At 37.4% G+C, this 19983-nt stretch overlaps 2 protein-coding genes across 3 annotated transcripts in view; one reads left to right on the forward strand and one right to left on the reverse strand.

Moving 5' to 3' along the window:
• The first annotated feature begins 3586 nt into the window (after positions 1-3586).
• Positions 3587-8475, forward strand: LOC121981989 (F-box only protein 6-like). Of its 2 annotated transcripts, none has more exons than XM_042534820.1 (2): positions 3587-3796; positions 7039-8475. In XM_042534820.1, exons 1-2 carry the CDS (start codon positions 3690-3692, stop codon positions 8273-8275), a joined length of 1344 nt encoding a protein of 447 aa, XP_042390754.1. In that variant the 5' UTR covers positions 3587-3689; the 3' UTR covers positions 8276-8475. The 2 variants fall into 2 exon arrangements, with proteins under 2 accessions (XP_042390754.1, XP_042390755.1); XM_042534821.1 differs by lacking the exon at positions 3587-3796 and adding an exon at positions 3870-4025.
• Positions 8476-9118: 643 nt separating this feature from the next.
• LOC121980066 (calmodulin-binding transcription activator 4-like) overlaps positions 9119-19983 on the reverse strand; it is a 40646-nt gene continuing 29781 nt past the window's right edge. Inside the window, exons 9-16 of the mRNA XM_042532035.1 lie at positions 18420-18467; positions 18173-18316; positions 17833-18018; positions 17330-17620; positions 12527-13212; positions 11803-12394; positions 10121-10414; positions 9119-9498 (exon numbers count right to left, since the gene is read on the reverse strand). Coding sequence (XP_042387969.1) covers positions 9457-9498; positions 10121-10414; positions 11803-12394; positions 12527-13212; positions 17330-17620; positions 17833-18018; positions 18173-18316; positions 18420-18467 — 2283 coding nt within the window. The 3' untranslated portion in view covers positions 9119-9456. The remainder of the gene's footprint in view (positions 9499-10120; positions 10415-11802; positions 12395-12526; positions 13213-17329; positions 17621-17832; positions 18019-18172; positions 18317-18419; positions 18468-19983) is intronic.

Here is a 19983-nt window from a genome sequence, read left to right on the forward strand (position 1 = left end):
CCAAAGATATTGTCGTTTTTTACCAGTAATTAAGAAATGAATGAAATTTAGTGGTTAGGCATTTAGGGTTTTGTAGGTTTGATGCACATTATCTACATGCACATGCAAAATCATAATTTGAAATCTAAATGATCTGTTCGTAATTAAATCATAACTTTAAGGGCGCGTTTGGTTCAAGTTATGACATATAATCTTAGTTATGTAATTATCAAGTAATCACATAATCAAGGTTATAGGGAATGAAACTTTAAGGGTGTACGTTTTAATATAGAATGAAATAAATTCATTTATTTAATGCTTCACTAATTTATTTTCATCTAATTCTTTTAAGTAATATCATTTATTTGATTTATTTTGCTTATTTAAGATGTCAAATCTACTTTATAACTCATTCAATACACAACACTATATGTGTTCAAAGTCTCCATGGATAATCAATATATTTAAGATTCGATTTTCAATTATAGTGTATTATAGAAAATTTTTTATTATAGTAAAAAATAGATTTTAAAATATTAGTCATTTGGATACATCTCTATGAATACTTTCTGATTTATCTATAGTCAATCAAAATTTTCAATAGGGTTAGACCAATCATCTATAAAATTAATTGGTTTGAAGAATTAGATATCTAAATTTAAAAAAAAAAAAATAGTTTGGAGTGTACAACTTAAACACTAACACAATTTCTACTGGCACGATTAATTTTCTTGGCCGGACTAATTCAATGAGCTCATTTGTTTTTTTTTGTTTTTACCTAATTAATCTATCTATCTAGTTTATTTATTTTATTTATTTCATTTCAATTTCGAAATTGATAAGTATTATATTAGACAAAGCTTTTCATCTATTAAAACTTGAAGGATGTTGAAATTGAATGAGAAATTCTTTTAAAATAAAATATTGCACCTTAAATTATGCAAATATGATAAAGTATCCCTTCAATTATTCAAACCAAATTTATAAAGTGTAATAGGTATGAACAAGTAACACTCAATAAATATCTCAATTAGACACCGTGAGATTATGATAAACATGTACTAATTAATAAAGAAAAAAGAAAACCTAAAAAGATTTAAATATAAATGAGAATATAGTATTAAATCAATAACGTTGGAGGATCCAAATGACTCAAATTAAATCACCATTTTAAATTTGAAAATAATTCTATCAAATGAATTAAATTTTGGCAAAAAAGGTCAAATTTTGATGAATGGATCCAAGGTTGCATCCAAGTTGAAAGTAGGCAAATCACTCATTACCCACACTCACCTTTTCCTTTTCTTCCCTTTGAACTCATACCACATCATTGCATTCCATTGCATTGCACATCTTCTTGGATTTTTGGCCATCCTCATCATTGAATCTCCCTCCCTTTTCTTCTCCACTTTAATTCAATGACCAAATGGTTATCATGTTTGTTCAAATTGTAGGTAGTTTCACCATCCAACTCACGTTCTTTGTTATGATTATTTCAAAGACTAGATCCTTTATCATTTTGTTTAAATTTAAATTTTAGTGATTTAAACTATAGATTGAGAGATGGATTTAACCTATAACTCCATATTCAAAATGATTCACCCTCCTGAATTTGATAGGCCCAAAGTAAATTCCAATCATACATGATGAGAAGCTTGAAAAATTAGGGCACAAAAGTAATAAGACGGTATTCATTGAACGTGAATTTGAGCTCCTTAGGGTTATTAAACATTTTAATATAACTTCTTACCACGGTTTGATTGGGTTCAGATGGGAAGACAACAATTTGGTATGAGCACAAGGTACACTCTTGGACAATACTCAACTTTTGAATTTTTTTTTTTTTTCATTTGGTATGAGCAATAACCTAACTTTCCATTTTTTTTTCCATTAGGATAGTTGGAAAAAAAAACACAAAATATGGATCACGTTTAAGACTAACCCACCTATATTGAGAAACACATCTTTGTTCTAATCAAAAAATGATAATTGATGCCAATTGCACCGATTAGGTCGACTCAACCTCCATAAACCCTAAATTACCACATTGCACCTACCACTCTTTCCTAAATCCAAATCGATTCCTTGAGAACCAAAACATGCCATGAGATCATGCCAACTTTTGAGAGGAAGCCCAACCTCTTTCCCTCACTCTCTACCTTTCCTTCAAGCAAAGGCATTGATCTAGTAATTATTACTTTAGCGAGATAGCCACACTCATTACTTGGTAGAAAGGGTCTCCCTAAAAATACATGAATGCTTTCTCCTTTTCCTTGAAAAAGAAATATCAACTTTAGCTATATATTTCCTACACTCCAACTTAATCCAAAATACTACTACTAATAATTATTATTATTAATCAAATTTGATTGTAGGTTATTTTCATGGAATTGTGGCAAATTAAAATGTCTCATCAATTAAAAAGGAAAGATTTGTCTTGAAGGTGAAAGAAAACAATTTTGGTGGCTTTTAGAATGTTGAGTGTTCTTTGTTGTAGAGAGCATGTGAAAAAAAAATATTTTTGTTTTAAAAATTATTCTTATATTTAATTAGACCAATGGAAAATTAGTGCATTTGGCTCACAAGAAAATTAGACCATTTTCCTTTCCCTCCTTTATTTATTTATTTGTTTGTTTGTTTGTGTTTTTTCAAAGTTATTCATTGACCAAATCTTCATAATTATTCATGTTTAGTTGATGGAGGAAGTGATCGCACGGTTGGAAACTATCTAATCTTGGGATAATTCTATTTTTGAGTTTGCATTTATTGAGTTTTTATTCTTCATGTTTTCTCACTTTATTAATTATTGAATTAAGATGATTTTGTGTGTCATAAATGTTTAATTAAGTCAATTAGTAGCCATGTGTCATTTTCTTATTGTGCCATTCATTATTATTATCATAATTGTCATTCTCCTTAAGCCTTTTCTCATTTAATGACATTTATATTGAGAAAAAAGTACAATTAATGGGAGCTCCAAATGGTCCACCTCGATTAATTGAGTTCATAATTGTCATCATCGTTTAGCATTTCTTGTTTATTGTAAATGTTGATTGTATCTAGAAGAGAAAAAAAATTGAATATCATTTTCAATGAAATAATAAAACCCATTAATTGTGTGTTTAGAGATGATAAATTTGAATATCATTTACCAATTAAAGGGTTGAAATAAAAAATATAAGAAAATTTTGTAACATTAATTTACTATTTTAATGTCCCCCCTTGCCTAAGATAAAGTTAGATTCTTCTATACCTTTTAATTTTGTTGATGAAAAATATATTTTAATAATATAATAATTGTTTTAAAAGATATTTAATAATAGTGAAAGTTATGGTGAATTTTAAAATTATCATATTGTTATGGTTCGATCTGAAAAGATCTGGATCGGATCATCCGGGTAAAGAAAATCAAGATCCGATCCGATCCGATCCGATCTTTGTTATGTGTTGGATTCTGTAACCGCATATGCTTCCTGTGCGGACGGAAGCGGATCCGAACGATGCGAGAAAGAGAGAGAATACACGAACACAGTGGCAAGTCCCGTAAATGTTTGTATAAATTAGGGGCTGATTGGTAGTACGTGTGACGTGGGGCTTGGAAGTTTGAGCTATTAGATTCAGAAGAAGAACAGAGCAAGTGGAAAATCCAGAGAAAATACGAGTGGCGGCGACGGCGACGGCGACGGCGACGGCGACGGGGGAGGTGGCGGATGGATGAGGCGGTGGTGCTGAGTCAGGTCGTCGGCCGCATCCAGGAACTTTGCGAACTTTACGCCTCCTCGCCTTCACTTGACTGGCCTCGCCGTCTCGATCCCAGGCAAAATGCCTATCCCTTTCTTTTCCTTTCTGCTTTTTTTTTTTGCTTTCTTGTTTGGTTTTGTTCGGGTCCTTTACTTGTCAGGGGAGGTCGGAATTGAATGCCATGTTTTTGAAGTGGTCAAGTAGATAGGTGCTTGAAATCTCTTTTGCTTCTGCTCGATCTCTTGGCTTTGGAGATGAGGAAGCGTTAGGGTTTTGCAGATCCTTGTGTTCGATTCGGGAAAGTTGTCTGTTTTTTTCCTATTCTATACTTTTTTTTTCCTTGTGTGTGTGTGCGCGCGCAGTTCCATGCTTAAGTCTTTCTTTTTCTTTTTTGTTATTTGCATCTTTCTTTCTCTCAAAGTTGGTTGAAGTGGGTCTCCTTCATCTGCTTGTTTTACAAATTTTTTTTGCCTTTTTAAAATTCTTCTTTGCTGTTGAATTTGTTAGATGAAATTGTTCGCCAACAAAGATTGATAGCTGTAAATTGAAAGGTTTGTTAGCAAGAGTTAGATTGGAATCTATCAGCTATCTTTTTTCTTTAAAGTTTCTCTTTTATCCATTTTTTCCCCTTCTGTTAGCTATGTGATGCTGGATGGCCCTATTGCAGCAAAGGGAAGTGTCTCAGCCATCCACTCCTTAATCCTTAAATATGACTTGCCTGATTGTCTTTTGATTTTTTTTTTTTCCTTGTATAAGATCAGATTCTTAGAATTTGTCAGATTCACTGTGAAAACATAATTTCTAGCATCTGTAGGCTTCCAGAGTTTTCTTTTCCATATGCTGAACCTTATTATTGATGCTTGATGTCTGTGTTCAGTTGTTGAATACCCACCAATTGTTGGTTGTCATCCACATGCCCATCCAAGTGGCTGGTTATTTCCTCTTTCTCATGGATGTAGATTCTAACTTTATACCAAGCTCCATCCAAATCTAGTGTCTTCTTAATTTTTTTGCCACAATCTCCATGGCACTGAAGATGAGAGCCTACTGTTTGCAACACATGGAAGTAGATAAAAGAGGATCAAAGAGTCAATGACTGAATAGTGCAGACATTCCCTTTGCCGCAACTGGTTCATCTATCAACATAATGATGGTAGAAGGAAGGATAAACAATAAATATTGGGAGGGAAGCAGATAGTTGACATAATCTAGTCCGAGTCTTGCTGGAAAACCTTCAGCTTGTAGGTATAAATCTTTATTGATGAACAATTTCATAAAAAAAAAATCAACAGCAAACAAGAAAAAGGGAACAGGAATAAACTAGAGACAATATGGATATCCACTTCAATCTACAGTGATCTTTAACCCAATAACTAATATCAGAGTACTTATGATGCCAACAACTATGTTGTAATCCTATAGTTTATACTATCTAGGATTTGTCATGTCTTACTTTTCCCAATTTTCTTAAGGCACTACTATGTCTCTTTTCTTAGTAGGTCATTGATGTAGGTTTTTACAAAGATGTACTAATAAGCTATTTTAATGATCATGGATTCTGATAGATAGCTATAGTCAATAGTCATTTATCGATGTACTATATTGGTCTGTCATATGTTTCTTGGGTGCTGTATGATGATGACACCTCTAAGAAAATGCAGTAGAGATAGACAAATGTGGTTTCTTTGTACTTCCTTGGTGCAAACATCTTTTCCAGTACAAAAGTCACCATAAGATGTTATATCTTCATTGTTGTTATCAGGCTATCAGCTTAGGTAGCTTCGTTAGACAAGGAATGCTGAGGAAAATTCAACTAGGGGAGCAACTAGATCTCCTTGAAAAGGCATCTTTCATGGAGTAAATATTGTACTCATCCCCAGTATCCACATTTTATCATGGACTAAATATAGAGGGGTCAATGGGTTCTTTTGGGCATTACTGAACTACCTCAGGCCCAGCATTGGCTCATGCTTGAATGGCCAATTCCAAGCTCAATAGGTCATGATTTTGAAAATAAAATACTATGTTTTTCTTTTAACCAAATTATGTTCAGGAGAAAATTTATTGTTCATGAGCCTTGTTAGACTTGTGGCCAAGGCTTGGACTAGCCCACGAGCCATGTCTAGCCTAACACTGTTCTGTGTGGCCAAGCTAGCAATAACCCACTAGCCCAGAAGGTTGCTCACCTTGCATCTTGCATGGCCTGTTTAGTGGTGGACCATGCATGACCCATCTCATGTTGAGCTGTAGGTAGCCTAAGCCCATTCGAAACCTCTACCATTTTCCACTAGAAAATTTAAACCTAGATTTCTCAGGGCTAATTTTGAGTCTAATCTAACTTTATCTTCAGTACTAAATCAGGATTGAACATAAAATTGTTTTTCACATCTGCTTTGTTGCTAAAGTATTTTAGAGAAGCAGTAGGTTAAATGTTCAAAGAATGCTAGTTCATTTTACATGCAACCCTAGAAATTGTAGATATTAGTTTTTTAAGCATTAGTTGAGCGGCCATGGCATATTCTCAGTTATAAAATATGTCATTCTTTTCAGCTATGCCATGTTCATCTTTGCAGTTATTGCAACTTGGTTTGATTTCAAAACAGGATTTTGTTCTTATTTTTTGTAGTTAACACTGTTATCTGGTTGTTAGAAAGAATCACTAATTCTTCTCTGAGATATGGAATGCTTAAAAAAGAAGAATTGGATTATTTATGTAATTCTGTCTACTTAGAAATATGACTAACTTGTTTTTCTTACAGTGACATTTGTATTTGTAGCCAGTTGTTGATCTTAAGTCATGGTTGTATAATGAATTATAAAAGGGCTACTGATAAAAAGAAAAAAATAGTTGGTACTTAGACTTGGAAATGAATAGTCCAACACATGCCATATTTCTGATATGGCTTTTTCTACAAGTTTTGTGACCAATGTTCACTCAGGGAATAGATGTCTGAGTGTCGGTATCTAAGTCAGGTAGAAGGGGGTAGATGAACTGTCTAAGTACTAAAAGAAAACAAAACATATTATTACATGGATTCAAACGTCTCACTCCGTTTCTAAAACTTTTTATTACATGTAATCAATAGGAATTTTGTGTCCACTCAAAGTGTAGGTGTTTGAGACAACCACAGAAGAGTTAGATAAAGAGTTCAATTATCATACTCTTAGGTGTTGCATTTGTTTTTTCATATAAATATATTACTGCTGCGTATTTGTCAATGCCTTATTCACCGAACCGAGTCATCTTAGTTTCTTTTGGAAGTTGTCTTCAGAAGGCTAAGATTGATAAAACATTTGCTAATACTTTGTCATGTGCAGGTTGTATATATTGGAGTTGAATAACCCATTGGGATATGACTTCTGTGGTATTTTAATGGAAGATAAATCTGGTCAAAAAATGGTTGAAGTTCTTGAATCACCACATTGCAAGAGACCTAGAAGAGAAAAGAACCCGTCAAAAACAATTGCATCAATTTCAAGTGGCTTGATGGATCAGCAAATCTGGAAAGATTTTCCGGAAGATCTTTTTGAAGTTGTGATTGCAAGACTCCCTACAGAATCCTTCTTCAGGTTCCGAACTGTATGCAAAAAGTGGAACTCCTTGTTGTCCTCCTGTACCTTCGCCCAACATCTCGCAGAAGTTCCAAATTTACATCCTTGGTTTTATTCAGTCACTCATGAAAACATAACCAAGGGTGCCATGTACAATCCATCTTTGAGAAAATGGCATCATATTTCCATTCCGTTTCTGCCTGCAAAGACAGTGCTTCTTCCGGTAGCATCAGCTGGCGGCCTCATTTGTTTCTTGGATTTGTCACATAAGAATTTCTATATTAGCAATCCTCTGACCGATTCATTCAAAGAACTTCCACCGAGATCTTACCGAGTTTGGTCCCGAGTGGCTGTTGGAATGATTCTGAACGGGAAGACTGCTGTCAGTGGCTACAAGATAATGTGGCTTGGCTGCAATGGGGATCATGAGATTTACGACTCCATTCATAACAGTTGGAGTCGCAGTGCAAGTTTTCCTCCAAGCATCAAGCTTCCCCTCTCTTTAAATTTCAGGTCACAGACAGTGTCTGTCGGCAGCACCATCTACTTCATGCATGCTGAACCTGACGGCATTTTGTCATATGACATAGTAAATGGTATTTGGAAGCAGTACCTCATCCCTTCACCGCTGCACCTTACAGATCATACACTGTTGGAGTATGAGGGTCAGATTTTGCTTGTAGGTTTGGTGACTAAGAACGCTGCCACATGCGTTTACATATGGGAGATGCAGAAGATGACTCTCCTGTGGAAGGAGGTGGACAGAATGCCAAACATCTGGTGCTTGGAGCTTTACGGTAAGCATGTAAGGATGACATGCCTGGGCAACCATGGGTTGCTCATGCTTTCCTTGCGGTCGAAGCGGATGAACCGTCTTGTTATGCACAATTTGTCGACAAAGGAATGGCAACGAGTGCCAGAATGTATGCACCCTCATGGCAGGAAGAGACAGACAATTGCTTGTGGGACTGCATTTCATCCTTGTCCCACTGCTCTTGCTTGATGGCTCTGTCGATTTGAGTGTGATCATTTTGTAGAAAGGTATCATTGTCTCTCGATATCAATAAACACTGGCACTCCCATGTCATGATCGTCTGCATTAAAATCAAGGATTCTTGGTGTTTTTGTATTGTGGTTCTTGCTTTTGTATAAAGTTCTGCAAAAGTGAAATATGATGCTTGATGGTTCATTCTCAGTTGTTCACATTAATGTTCATTTGAAAGTGTCTTGATGTTGTTTTCAGAAATATGTTCTTACATATGAAAGCTGAACAGAGTTAGATTATTTTTAATTGATACAGTTATAGCCTTTAAAATCCATGACTATGTAGTTCTTATGATTCTAATAGTGAAATATGAAAAGAGGTTACTAGTCTAATTCGACATAAGTTTTTTACTCACTACGGATGAATTCTAGCAAACTGCTCAGCATCATGAGTGATTACACACGAATATATGACATGCCCTATGAGAAAAACTTGATCCTCATTGCATGAGAGCCCGTCTTATCTCTTACTATCGCATCATGTCATAGGGTCTTATGATTCGATCTTTAAATAAGTTGTAAAGTTTTATTACTATATATATTGATAACAAGTATGGCTTTGGAATCAAAATCATGCTGCTTAACGTTTGTTTTATGGTTAAGCCTTCAATGAATACTTTCAACTCAACTGGTAATTACAGTGTAAAAAATAATATTCTTATAGAAACCTTGAAATAGAATTCATAAGTAATTAATGCCATATTAATATTTTGAATAAAGTTCTGGATCATTAATCAAAATATTTGCAATTATGCAAATATGAATAAAGTTCTGTAATTTTCAGAATTATTAACATGAAGAATAAATCAATAACAAATTGCCATCTTTTGCTAGATATTACCATGTGGAAATTAATATGGAGATTATTCTCAATCAACAGTCCTAAGTAGTGCTTTACTACCTTGCATACATATTGTTAATAAGAGTATGAAATATTACAATCACACTCTCTTAAGCTACACCTTTGTTGATGTATGAGTCCAATAACAATTACATACAAGGACTCAACAAATTGATTGGTTTGCAAATTTATACTGACGAGAACTTTACTACTATTTACCAAAAACTTATTTACAAACTTATTTGCCACTTCGCCTCTGTTATGAAAGCCATGTTTCCTTATTCTTCCAAGCCTCATTATTAACAGTCGGTTGGTTTATTATCGTTGCTACTCAGCTCAGCCTGCAAAGAAAGGGGAAAAGAAAAAGAAAAAGAGAAATCAATTAAGTGTGGCTTCAGTTGAAACTGCATAACAGAGTTTTTTGCTTGGAAAATATACATTATGTTGTTCCTCAAAAAGCAAAAAAATTGTTATGCTGTTTGCTGAGTACGTATTAATAAGATGATAGCAATGCAGGTTCCACTTTAAAAGGTTTTGGGTATCCAAAGACCTGAAGGACATGTGGAAATCCAAAATTTCCTTTGGCTTATTTTCATTTCAAAGGTATAAGTTTCTACTTAGACAGCAGCGTTAATCTAACAAGATCCGAACTTACAGAATAGCCTCTATATGATTCACTGATCTTTGTTTAGAATTTTATGAATAAATCAGGATTTCTTAATGAGGATAAGGTGTTTGTGTTTGAAAAAATCAGGAGCCATCTAAGAGTTCAAGAAGAGTTTCCAGCTCTAATGATGGATGATCTTCCAAGCTTAATCAATCACTAGACTTTAACAACCCCAACAAAGACTTTGTAAAATTTCATCCAATATCCAAACAAAAACTCTGTCCAGAAGCAGTATATTTTGACTAATTCACCATCTGTAGTTAAAACTTAGAAGAACATGATTCTACATTTGTTACCTTAGTTTGTTGGTAGCATTCAAGCATCCGGCGGTACTGACGCCGTGCCATAGGACTCTGGACCACTGACAAGACCATTGAAGCAGCTTCATCTGTTGCTAAATCCACTTTTTCTTTGCGGAAAACCTTGATTATGTCATCTTCTTCCTCCTCATTAATAAATTCTTGTTTAGCACGAAAACCCCTCAAACCAACTCCTCGTCTATGCCATCGTAGTATGGCCTTGTCCAGAAAGTTGACAGTCCAAAGTAGTGTCTTGTACTTTTTCCTTGCCAAATGAGCTCTTACATGAGACTGTCATAATACAAAAGTGCATAATTAAATAAACAGTTCCTAATAACTTCCTATTTAACTAGAGGAACTACGAAGTATACATGTGTTGATGTTTTTTAACATAGGACCAGTTTGTCACAGAACCCATACCAAGATTTCTGAATTTAAACTAAATGACCCTCTTCAATGTCAAGTTTGGAACTAAAAAGGATGTTAGTCATATTGCTTTGCATTCCTATCATCCAGAATCAAGATAACTTGGATCCTTTTCCAAGATTCAGTGTCTGATCTCAAAAGATTTGTAGTTCTTTAGGTGATTCCAGTGAAAATGTTCCATGATATTAAAATTAAATCAAAGGATCTAAATTAGAATCTCAAAAGAGGTCACTACACAAAAAGAGGCAAAGTGGCACAAACAATTTCTCACATTGGTAGTTGGTGCAATAGCACTGCATAAAGAAAGATGAAATTGAGAACATATTGCAATTAGTCAAATATTTTTCAGATAAATTCACAGGAAATAGTAATCATGGGTAATCAGTTCATACAAATAGTTGTTCAATTGAGTCTATGGTGGCAAAAGGTGAATACGCTCGCCCCCAGCGCCCCCCGCCAACCCGTCCCAGGGCCAACACGGTGGAGGTAAATCACGGGCGGCTACTAGCCTTTGGAATAGTGACTAATACATAAGGGAGACATTTACCTCGGCTTTGCCGAGATTCGAACCCCAGAACTCATGGTGGCAACATCTCATGCGCTAGCCATTAGACCGTCCCGAGGGGACTTGTTCAATTGAGTCCATGAATATAAAGTAGGTCACACTGATCAAATATCTATATAGTCATTCACAATAATTAGAAGGCAGAAGCCTCTCACATGTGATCCATATCAAGACCCATTTGAAATGATTAAAAATGAAAATATGTCACTGAATGATATATCGGTTTTAAATGAATGAATATAAGCAATCTAAACCCATAGGCAAAAGTGCAAATAGAGCAGCAGGGCTATGATAATGAATAAATTACGACCTATATGAGTCTTGAGATTAAATGAATTGTAGTGCATTGGTGCATTGGATTTTAAAACTAGAATACCATGTGAAAAACAAACCTATTTGATACATAACACGAGAGTGAATTGGAATTAAGGAAATATTAGAGACGTGCTATGGATGTGAATGCTCAGGAGCTTCATCTTGAGAAGCAAAGTAGATGCTTAAGATACAAGAGTTATTCTATGCCAACATTATAATGATGAATCATTAAAAATCAAAATTCTACACTATACATTGATGGTCAAACAGGTAAATAGTATCAAATCTGTTGTGCTACAGTGAAAGACAGAATATTTTGTTCGAATAATAATTCAAACACAAGTGAAATGCAATAAGGTAAGGATTCAAGTACCTGTATTTTCACAGCATGTTTTCGTAGAAGTAGAAACTCTTTTTTGGTTTTCCAACGTCGATAATTCTTTTGGATCGATAAAGCTGCTTTATCAGACTTATGATCGTAATGACTTTGGCATGTGTTATGCAACCTTGATGTGACAGAAACTTTATGTATCTCTACAGAGGATAGACTGTCCTTTCCTCGACATACAGCAGCACTTTGTTGCTTCTTCCTGAAAGAATAGGAGCGGAAAGAAGCTTGTATACGAGCAGCAGCTTGAGAAGCATTTCTGGCAGCTGCCAAAGAATCTTTAAGTGACAATTGATCTTCTGTGCCACCATCTACAACGGCACTTCTCTGAGATATGGTCTCAACACCCCTATCAATCTCTGTAGATGCAGCCTCAAATGACCTCTCAGTTTTCTCAGTTGTCAGAGAATAGAGATGAGTAGTAAGTGCAGCTTCTGAAAGATATCCAGCAAGACCCTTGTAGCCATTGGCAGCTGCCAAAGAAGCCGGTGTTTTGCCTTCTGGCTCACGCGAACTGGGATTTGTGACGGCTCGAGCTGAAGCACCAGCAACAAGAAGTGCAGCAACCATTTCTTCCCTGGATAAGTCAAGTTCAAAAACATAGACATAAGGCATCCTGCTCAAACAATGTGTTACTTGGATTATTTCAATACTTTGCCATGCTAGGATTTCTAAATCGGTTCAAGAAAAAGAGTGCTGTTTCAAGTACCTTCCAAAATATGCAGCCCAGTGAAGTGCAGTCCATCCACCTGAATCACGGCAATTTATGCTTATACCAGAGTTGAGAATTGGTCGTAAGGCCCACATAAATCCCAATCCTGAGATCATGTGTATGACGCATTGCTTTCTCTTGGATAGCTGATATTTGTCAGTATCTCTTTCATGTCTAGATAATAACCACTGGTACAATTTATCTTTTAATAGTTCTTGAAGAATTGCATCCATTATATTTTTTGAAGCTATAGATCCAGCTAGTAGTGCTCTAATGATTGGTTCCAATATATCATTGGACCCCTTCAACTTCCGCAAATGACCGATTTCTTGTTCAATATTACTCTCTTGAAGAATTGTTGTATCAAAATGTTCAGATAGAAGTAACTGAACGAATTTAACAAGAAGCAACAGTTCCTCTGGGCTATACATTATATTTTCTTGTGTTGCATTTCCGTAGCTTGTATTTTTTAGCTTATCACGAAATTCAAATTCATGTATTTCACTACAGGGTTGCTTGTTGCCAACTGTAATCAATAGTTTGACTTTACCAGCAGCATGCAGGGGTGTTGTGCAACGGAAAACACCATCCTGAACAATTTCCAAGGGAACTTCAGTATCTCCAAATAATACAGCCCATGTGTACTCTGCAGGGCTGCAATGGAATGCTCCTATGATGACAACCTGCGAAGTGGCAATTCAAATCAAGATGATCTTGATATTTGATAAATTGCTTTGTATCATAATCAATGACAACTTTGCTAGAGATGGAGGAAAAAAAATTGACTTTAATATGAATTCTAGGCTTTGTCATTATATTCTTTTGAAAGTACCCATATCATAGTAGTCATAAATATGATGAGTAAAAATGTTAGACTTTGTTTCAAAATTTAAAAATAGGATAGTTTACTGAAAAAAGGTGTTTCCATGATCTTAGTTTAGTTTTTATCAATTCTAGTTCCTGTTTACTCTAATAGTCCAATTAGTTCTGCAAACTGAGCTTATCTTTGATATGTATCAAATTGGTAGGTTATATGCCTTCTGTTTCATTCAGAAAAAAAAGGTACATGAAATTCAAGAACCAATTGAAAAGTGTAGGTCCGCTACTTTAGAATTAATTCTAGTATTGAGAAATCACATGGTAAGGTCTTGTCGAAACATGACAATCTTCGCAACTGGTAGAAATTCCTTAAGCTTCAGGAAACATGAAAAGACAATTTTTTCATTAAAGTCATAAAAAATCTTCCATTTCTTCACATTTGATTTTCCCCTTCCTTTGGTTCTAGCAGTCAAAAGGATGCTACAGAAAGAAATTTGTTGATACATCTGTCCCCTGAACCATATTATATGACCAACACAACCATCTCATAGGTAGAAATTGAGAATAGAAGAGCAATGCAAGAAACAGCCATTATTCTACATTCAACTATTGTGAGGCCACTCCTTGTGGATATTTAAATTGCTACCAAAACAGCACTTGTCGAACTATAAAATAGTTTCAAGTTACTTGGAAATTTGGCCTAGTATGATGGGTATCTGCATCAAGCCCACATCCTATATTTCATATAGTTTATGTAGCCTTGCCCTGCCTGATTGCCATCCCTATATGCAAATGACATTTTAAAGACAAGAATATGATCTAAATCATTAACAATCAGTCAATCACAACCAGAAACTCTAAGTCCTAACTATTTGAGGGTCAGATTCATGGATCTCATCTGACTATTCTACTCTATAGAAGCACAACCGTAGGTAGTAATAGTGCTATTCTTTATTTAGTTCCCCTTTTACCATTTATCCCCTACACCACCAAATCTAATCTATTGAACATGTCTAATTATAAAATTTGTTAGCCATCCTTAAAAATATTTTCACGCCTACTCTATAGAAGCACAACCACAAGTAGTACCAAGTATTTAGTGTCAGTTTTCATCTCTTCAAGAAATCAAAATAAGTTTCTATAGAGTGTCTAACCTGTCTCGGCCTCACGGCTTCCTCCACAATCTCACAAGGCCATGTCAGTGTTGGTCGGTGGGAGAAACAGATCCATGCTGATAGGCATGGCACGATATTTTATACTATGGTTTTATTTGGTCAACTTTTTACCCTTTATCCGCTATACCACCAACTCTAATTTATTCAAATGTCTAATTATAAAATCTATCGGTCATCATTAAAAATATTCATGTAAATTGATTGTTATTTTATCATCTCTCAAAGTTTCACCAAGTTGTTCTCTCAGAAATTTTTTGTTCACCCAACTTATAATTCTCTCACTACTTTCCTATCATCAAGGCTACATTTCATATTATTCAATTTTAGTTCCACTTAGTTAATTTATTTTCCAATACAAATTGAAACAATTTCATAGATACTGGCATTTTGTCTTTGGCTAATTTATTTTCCAACACAAATTGAAACAATTTCAAATAATAAAAAGATTAAGGTCAGTTATTAGCATGGATAGAAAAGGATGTACTCAAATATAAGATTCTAGATTATTCTATTATATTGTCAACTAAAATACATGCAAATGACTGGAAAATTAAATCAAAAGAACAATCCAAGACAAATTGTCTTAAGCTCAGCATTAACATCACTGTTATTGCATCATACCTGATGTGGTGGTAAGGACGGTTCCCACCCCGCGAGGGATAGCTGTCACGGTGGAGGTCAAAGTCAAGACGATCAATGCTCAGATATCATCGGCCGGTTGGGCGATCAAGTCAACGCTCAAATATCATCGGTCGGTCGGGCGATCATGCCCCGACCGGGAGGAGAAGGTTCCGGTCCGATCCCGCCTTTGACACGGAGAGGTTAAATGACCGACGCTCAATGGAGTTAGCCGCATTGAGGAGGACGAGGAGAACATCGACCTGGCCCTCAGGCGCGCCTGCACTGCTGACCACGCCCTCTTCTCAGGTGTCATTCTGTGTGTGGTTCCTCGGCCTGGCGTCCTGCAGCCTCCTGCTGCCCAAGTGTCGGCACACCGGCTGGAATCCAACTCCAGCTGATTTCCTCTGCGTCAGCAAACCTAACAGCACTCTTTATTTCTGCATATCCGCTCCAAATTAGCAACTAATATCAGTTCCTGTTCCTCCTCACTTCGTATATTCCAACAGTCGGGTTCACAGTTCTATTCATGGCTACATCTAGTGTCCCAAAACCAGATACTTCAATCTTTACCAACCATATCACTGCACCTCTCTCTTCCGAGCAGTTGGATGGTAAAAATTATATCTCTTGGGCATCTCACATTGAGCTTTGGCTTGTTGGACAGGGTTATGAGACACATCTCACTCAAACTGAAGAAGATATTCAAGACGTCGATCGTTCTCTGTGGAAGAAGGTCGACGCTCAGTTATGTTATATTATCCGAGCCACCATCCATCCATCTCTTAGGAATGTCTTCCGTACTCACAAAACCTGTAAAGCTGTTTGGACACAAGCTCAACAACTCTTTACAAACACCTCTCGGCGACTCTATCAAGTCTGTGAAGATCTCATGACCATCCTCAACGCCAATCAGATTAAGGATTCAATGTCAACTTATCCGGTTCAGGCCCTTTTCAGGACTTCAACGAACCGCTCCCACCGCGTCGATCCCGTCAAGAGCTTGAAAATCGGAAGAAATTTTTACGTTCGCTTTATATGGTCCGCCCAATGGATTATTCTCATGTCCTGATCAGATCCTCGCAGCCCTGGTCGCCATGAAAATACCTGGCGACTCTTCTCCGTCCCACCCAAAGTCTTCGACGATGCCTTCCTCCTCGCTCTCCGACTGCCGCTGGTCTCTTGACACAAAGAACTCCACCGCAGGTGGCAAAGGACGACCTGGTGTCCACCGACCGACACACGATTGATAAATGCCGGAGTTCAGATGGTCGCCTCCTCGCCGCCGGGATTGTTCGTAGTTCCGCTCTTCTTCACCCACTCCACAGCTTAATTCCCGATTCACTTCAACACCTTCCTATATCGACTTTCCGAATGGTTTGAGGATCGACAGCTGGGTTCCATCGCTACCATCGCGACTGTACTCCTTCACTGCATATCTGCTCTTCGTCTCGTTCTGATTCGGGACCACCGATCATATCACCGTAATAAACTTTTTTCCTCCTCACTACTCTAGTAGTTTACCAATGGTCACCACGCCAATGGTTCCCAAACTCAATCCTGTGGTATCAGTATTGTTCATCCTTCTTCACATCTTTCAATTATAATGTTCTTTACGCTCCCTGAGCTCCCTTTAATTTATCTCGATAAGTCAACTTACTCGATCTCGATCAGGTCATTTCTTTTACTAACACGCCTGCTTCCTTGACCGGAGTACGGGGAGGACGATTGGCTTTATCTTACGGCTATATCGGCTTCAACAACCCTCTTGGTTCGCTGCATCTCCACTTCTTATTCACGCCACTTGGACATCCGTGTCTTAATAAGTCAGAATGCTACATCCTAGTCTTCTCACTGAGTCTTTATCTGTAAGGCACGTCAATTAGGTGAATGTTCGTAGTTCTTTTCTCCCTCGACGAGAGTCGGGCCGCCTCCTTTGCTTCGTTCATTCTGGCGTTTGGGTCCCAGCGTGTTTCTTCTACAATGGGTCATGGTATTGTTATTTTTATGATTTATTTTCCCACAGTATACGGTTATATCTAAATGGCGATCGCCGAACTATTTTCTATTTTCAACTTTTCCTCGAAATAAAACTCACCTGTACTTTCTCGAACTTTACAAAGTGATAACGCACGCGAATATTCGTTCACCCGCCTGACCTCGACATCTCACGGTGTGTAGATCGCACGCCTCCCTCATACCCCCAACAGAACGGGTCACAGAGCGAAGAATCATCATCTCCTCGAGACCACTGACTCTTCTTCTCCATTCTCACGTCCATCATCAATTTTGGGTGATGCCAGATCATCGCGGTTATCTCATCAATCGACGCCTTCATCCACTCTGTGGTAAATACCCTATTAGGTACTTTATCCACATCAGCCCCTTCATCCTCCGCCACCCTGGGCCCAGTTCTATTTGTTTCGTCACGCTCGATCCCAGACGACAAACCATCTCCCTGGCCCATAAGTGTGTCTTCCTGGGTACCCACGTAAAGGGCAAGTGTTATTCTCCTACCTTCGCCGACTCATCTCTGATGCCACATTCTTTCGAGCCGGGTTCTTCCACTTCACAGCCGAGGTTTCTCCCTCCACCGCACTGATGACTATCTTTATCCTCCTGAGGCGCCTATCACCTCCACCGCCTCCTTTGCAGTTTATCAACGCCGCCCCTGCTCGCCACGACCAACACCGACATCGCCAGCACATCTGAGCCAAGTCCTTCGCCATTTCCTCCTGGCCTCATCTCCCCGACTGATGTCTTATCAGACTTCGAAGGGTATGCTTCACCTGTAATCCTTCTCCTCACTATGCTTTTAAGCTTACCATCGCCTTTCCCCATCCTATTATTATTATTGTCTGCCTCCGCCTCGTTAGCCTATCCAAGATGGAAATGAAGGAAACATGCGAGTTACAAAAGCTGAATCGCTTGGAAAGTCGCTGGTTATCGTTACTTTGTGCTCTTCATTTTGTTGTACTTGTATTGCCTCGATGTGGCGAAACTTTTCAAACCGCTTGATATGTTATAACACTTTTTTAATGTCAGGACGCTCTACTTCCATAACTGGACCGCCATCGTCCTTCATCACTGACATCTTGAGGAAGCTCATACGAGCAACCTCCAGTTTCATGCCAACAGCCTTCTGGAGTCTTCGTGGATTTTCGCTCATGGAAATCTTTATACGGTCTCAAGCAACAACCGTAGTACCAGTTCAAGAGATTTAGTAATAATTCCAGCGAGCAGCCCGGTCATATTGCTTTTATCGCCACTCATCTAACGTCAGATCTACGAAGTGGTTGCTGTTTATCATCACAGGTAATGATCATCTGAATTTCACAAGTAAAACAACATCTTTCAAACATTTCCAGACAAAAGATCTCGCAACCCAAATACTTTCTAGTGGCAGTATAAAGACGGATCATTATATCCCAAAGGAAGTACGAAATGGATATTACTGAAGAAACAGAATGTTAAACTCAAAGACAACAATCCCACGGATCCTAATGTCAAGCTCCTACCAATCTGGGGCGCCTTCGCATCCCGAACCAGATAGCGATCGGTAGGGAAACTAAGCCACCCACTGCCACCGTCCTGACATCTCATTGCAATGAGTGTAGTAAGTCGCTTTCACCTCCATGAAAGAACATCGTACGCAGAATCGCATTGCTCGATATCGTGGTGCACCAGAAAGGGTCTTTATAAGACAAAGGACATACTCAAGTCGTAGGGTATTCACGCAGACGTGATCTCCTCCGATAAGGTCCACTTGGATTTTCAGATATTCACGGAGGTAATCTTATTTCGAAAAGTAAAATAATGTCGGGCAAGATCCAATGCAGAGGCGAATATCGAGCTGGCTATTGCTAGTCAAGAACTTATACGGTTAAAGCGTTGTGAACTAAGGTTCGAGAGGTTACACAACGTCACTCATACGCGACAACCAAGCCGCCATGCATATTGCCTCAAATCCATTCTTCCAGAGAACAAAGCATATCAAGTCATTCACTTGTGAGAGAAAGTCATATCTCGAGAAATATCTACTAATTATTAACTCAAACGATCAAAGTGATATATTCACTAAATCACTTAGAGGTCTCCGGATTGACTACATATGTAACAAGCTTGGTGTATATAATCTATATTCTCAAGCTTGAAGGGGAGTGTTAGAATAAGTAAAAGGGTATTTGAGTCTTTTGGTATATATTTTCTTTTCTATATAAAGGCCTAACTCGTGGGGTTCCGTTAACACGAGATTTTAGGTTTTGCTTTGAACAATCACCATAAAGAAAAACATTCTTAATATCAAGTTGATGTAAAGGCCAATGATGAGTACTTGCAATAAGAGAAAAAGTGTCTGCATAATCCACACCATAGGTCTGAGCATAGCCTTTAGCGATAAGACGGACTTTTAATCAGGCAACTGACCCATCCGAATTGACTTTAACTACGAATACACATTTGCATCTAATAGCCCGTTTCCTTGAAGGTAGATCGACTAAGTACCAAGTATCATTATCATCTAAAGTATTCATCTCCCTATCATTGCATATTTCCAACTAGGATGAGATATGACCTCACGGATAGTTTTAGGAATAGAGATAAAGTCAAGTGAAGTAATAAAAGAACAAGAGGAAGATGGCAAGCCGTTATAAGAAACAAAAAAAGTAGGATAAATATACTAACATTTACCTTTGTAAAACACAATAGAAAGATCATCGCTCGAGAGTGGATCCAATGATGAAGTAGTAGGTGCAGGACATGAATCAAGAGGTTGACGTCTGGTGTAGACTTGAATAATAGGAGGTATGACAAGCGCCGGTTTTGAGACAGGTGCAAAGGATG

The sequence above is a fragment of the Zingiber officinale genome, chromosome 5A (assembly GCF_018446385.1).
Source record: "Zingiber officinale cultivar Zhangliang chromosome 5A, Zo_v1.1, whole genome shotgun sequence".
Classification (NCBI taxonomy): domain Eukaryota; kingdom Viridiplantae; phylum Streptophyta; class Magnoliopsida; order Zingiberales; family Zingiberaceae; genus Zingiber; species Zingiber officinale.

Excerpts from the sequence above, each read along its gene's own strand:
- LOC121981989 (XM_042534820.1), top strand. The coding sequence starts at position 3,690 with ATGGATGAGGCGGTGGTGCTGAGTCAGGTCGTCGGCCGCATCCAGGAA. Across the intron at positions 3,797-7,038 it reads CCTCGCCGTCTCGATCCCAG|GTTGTATATATTGGAGTTGA; the intron begins GCAAAATGCCTA and ends TGTCATGTGCAG.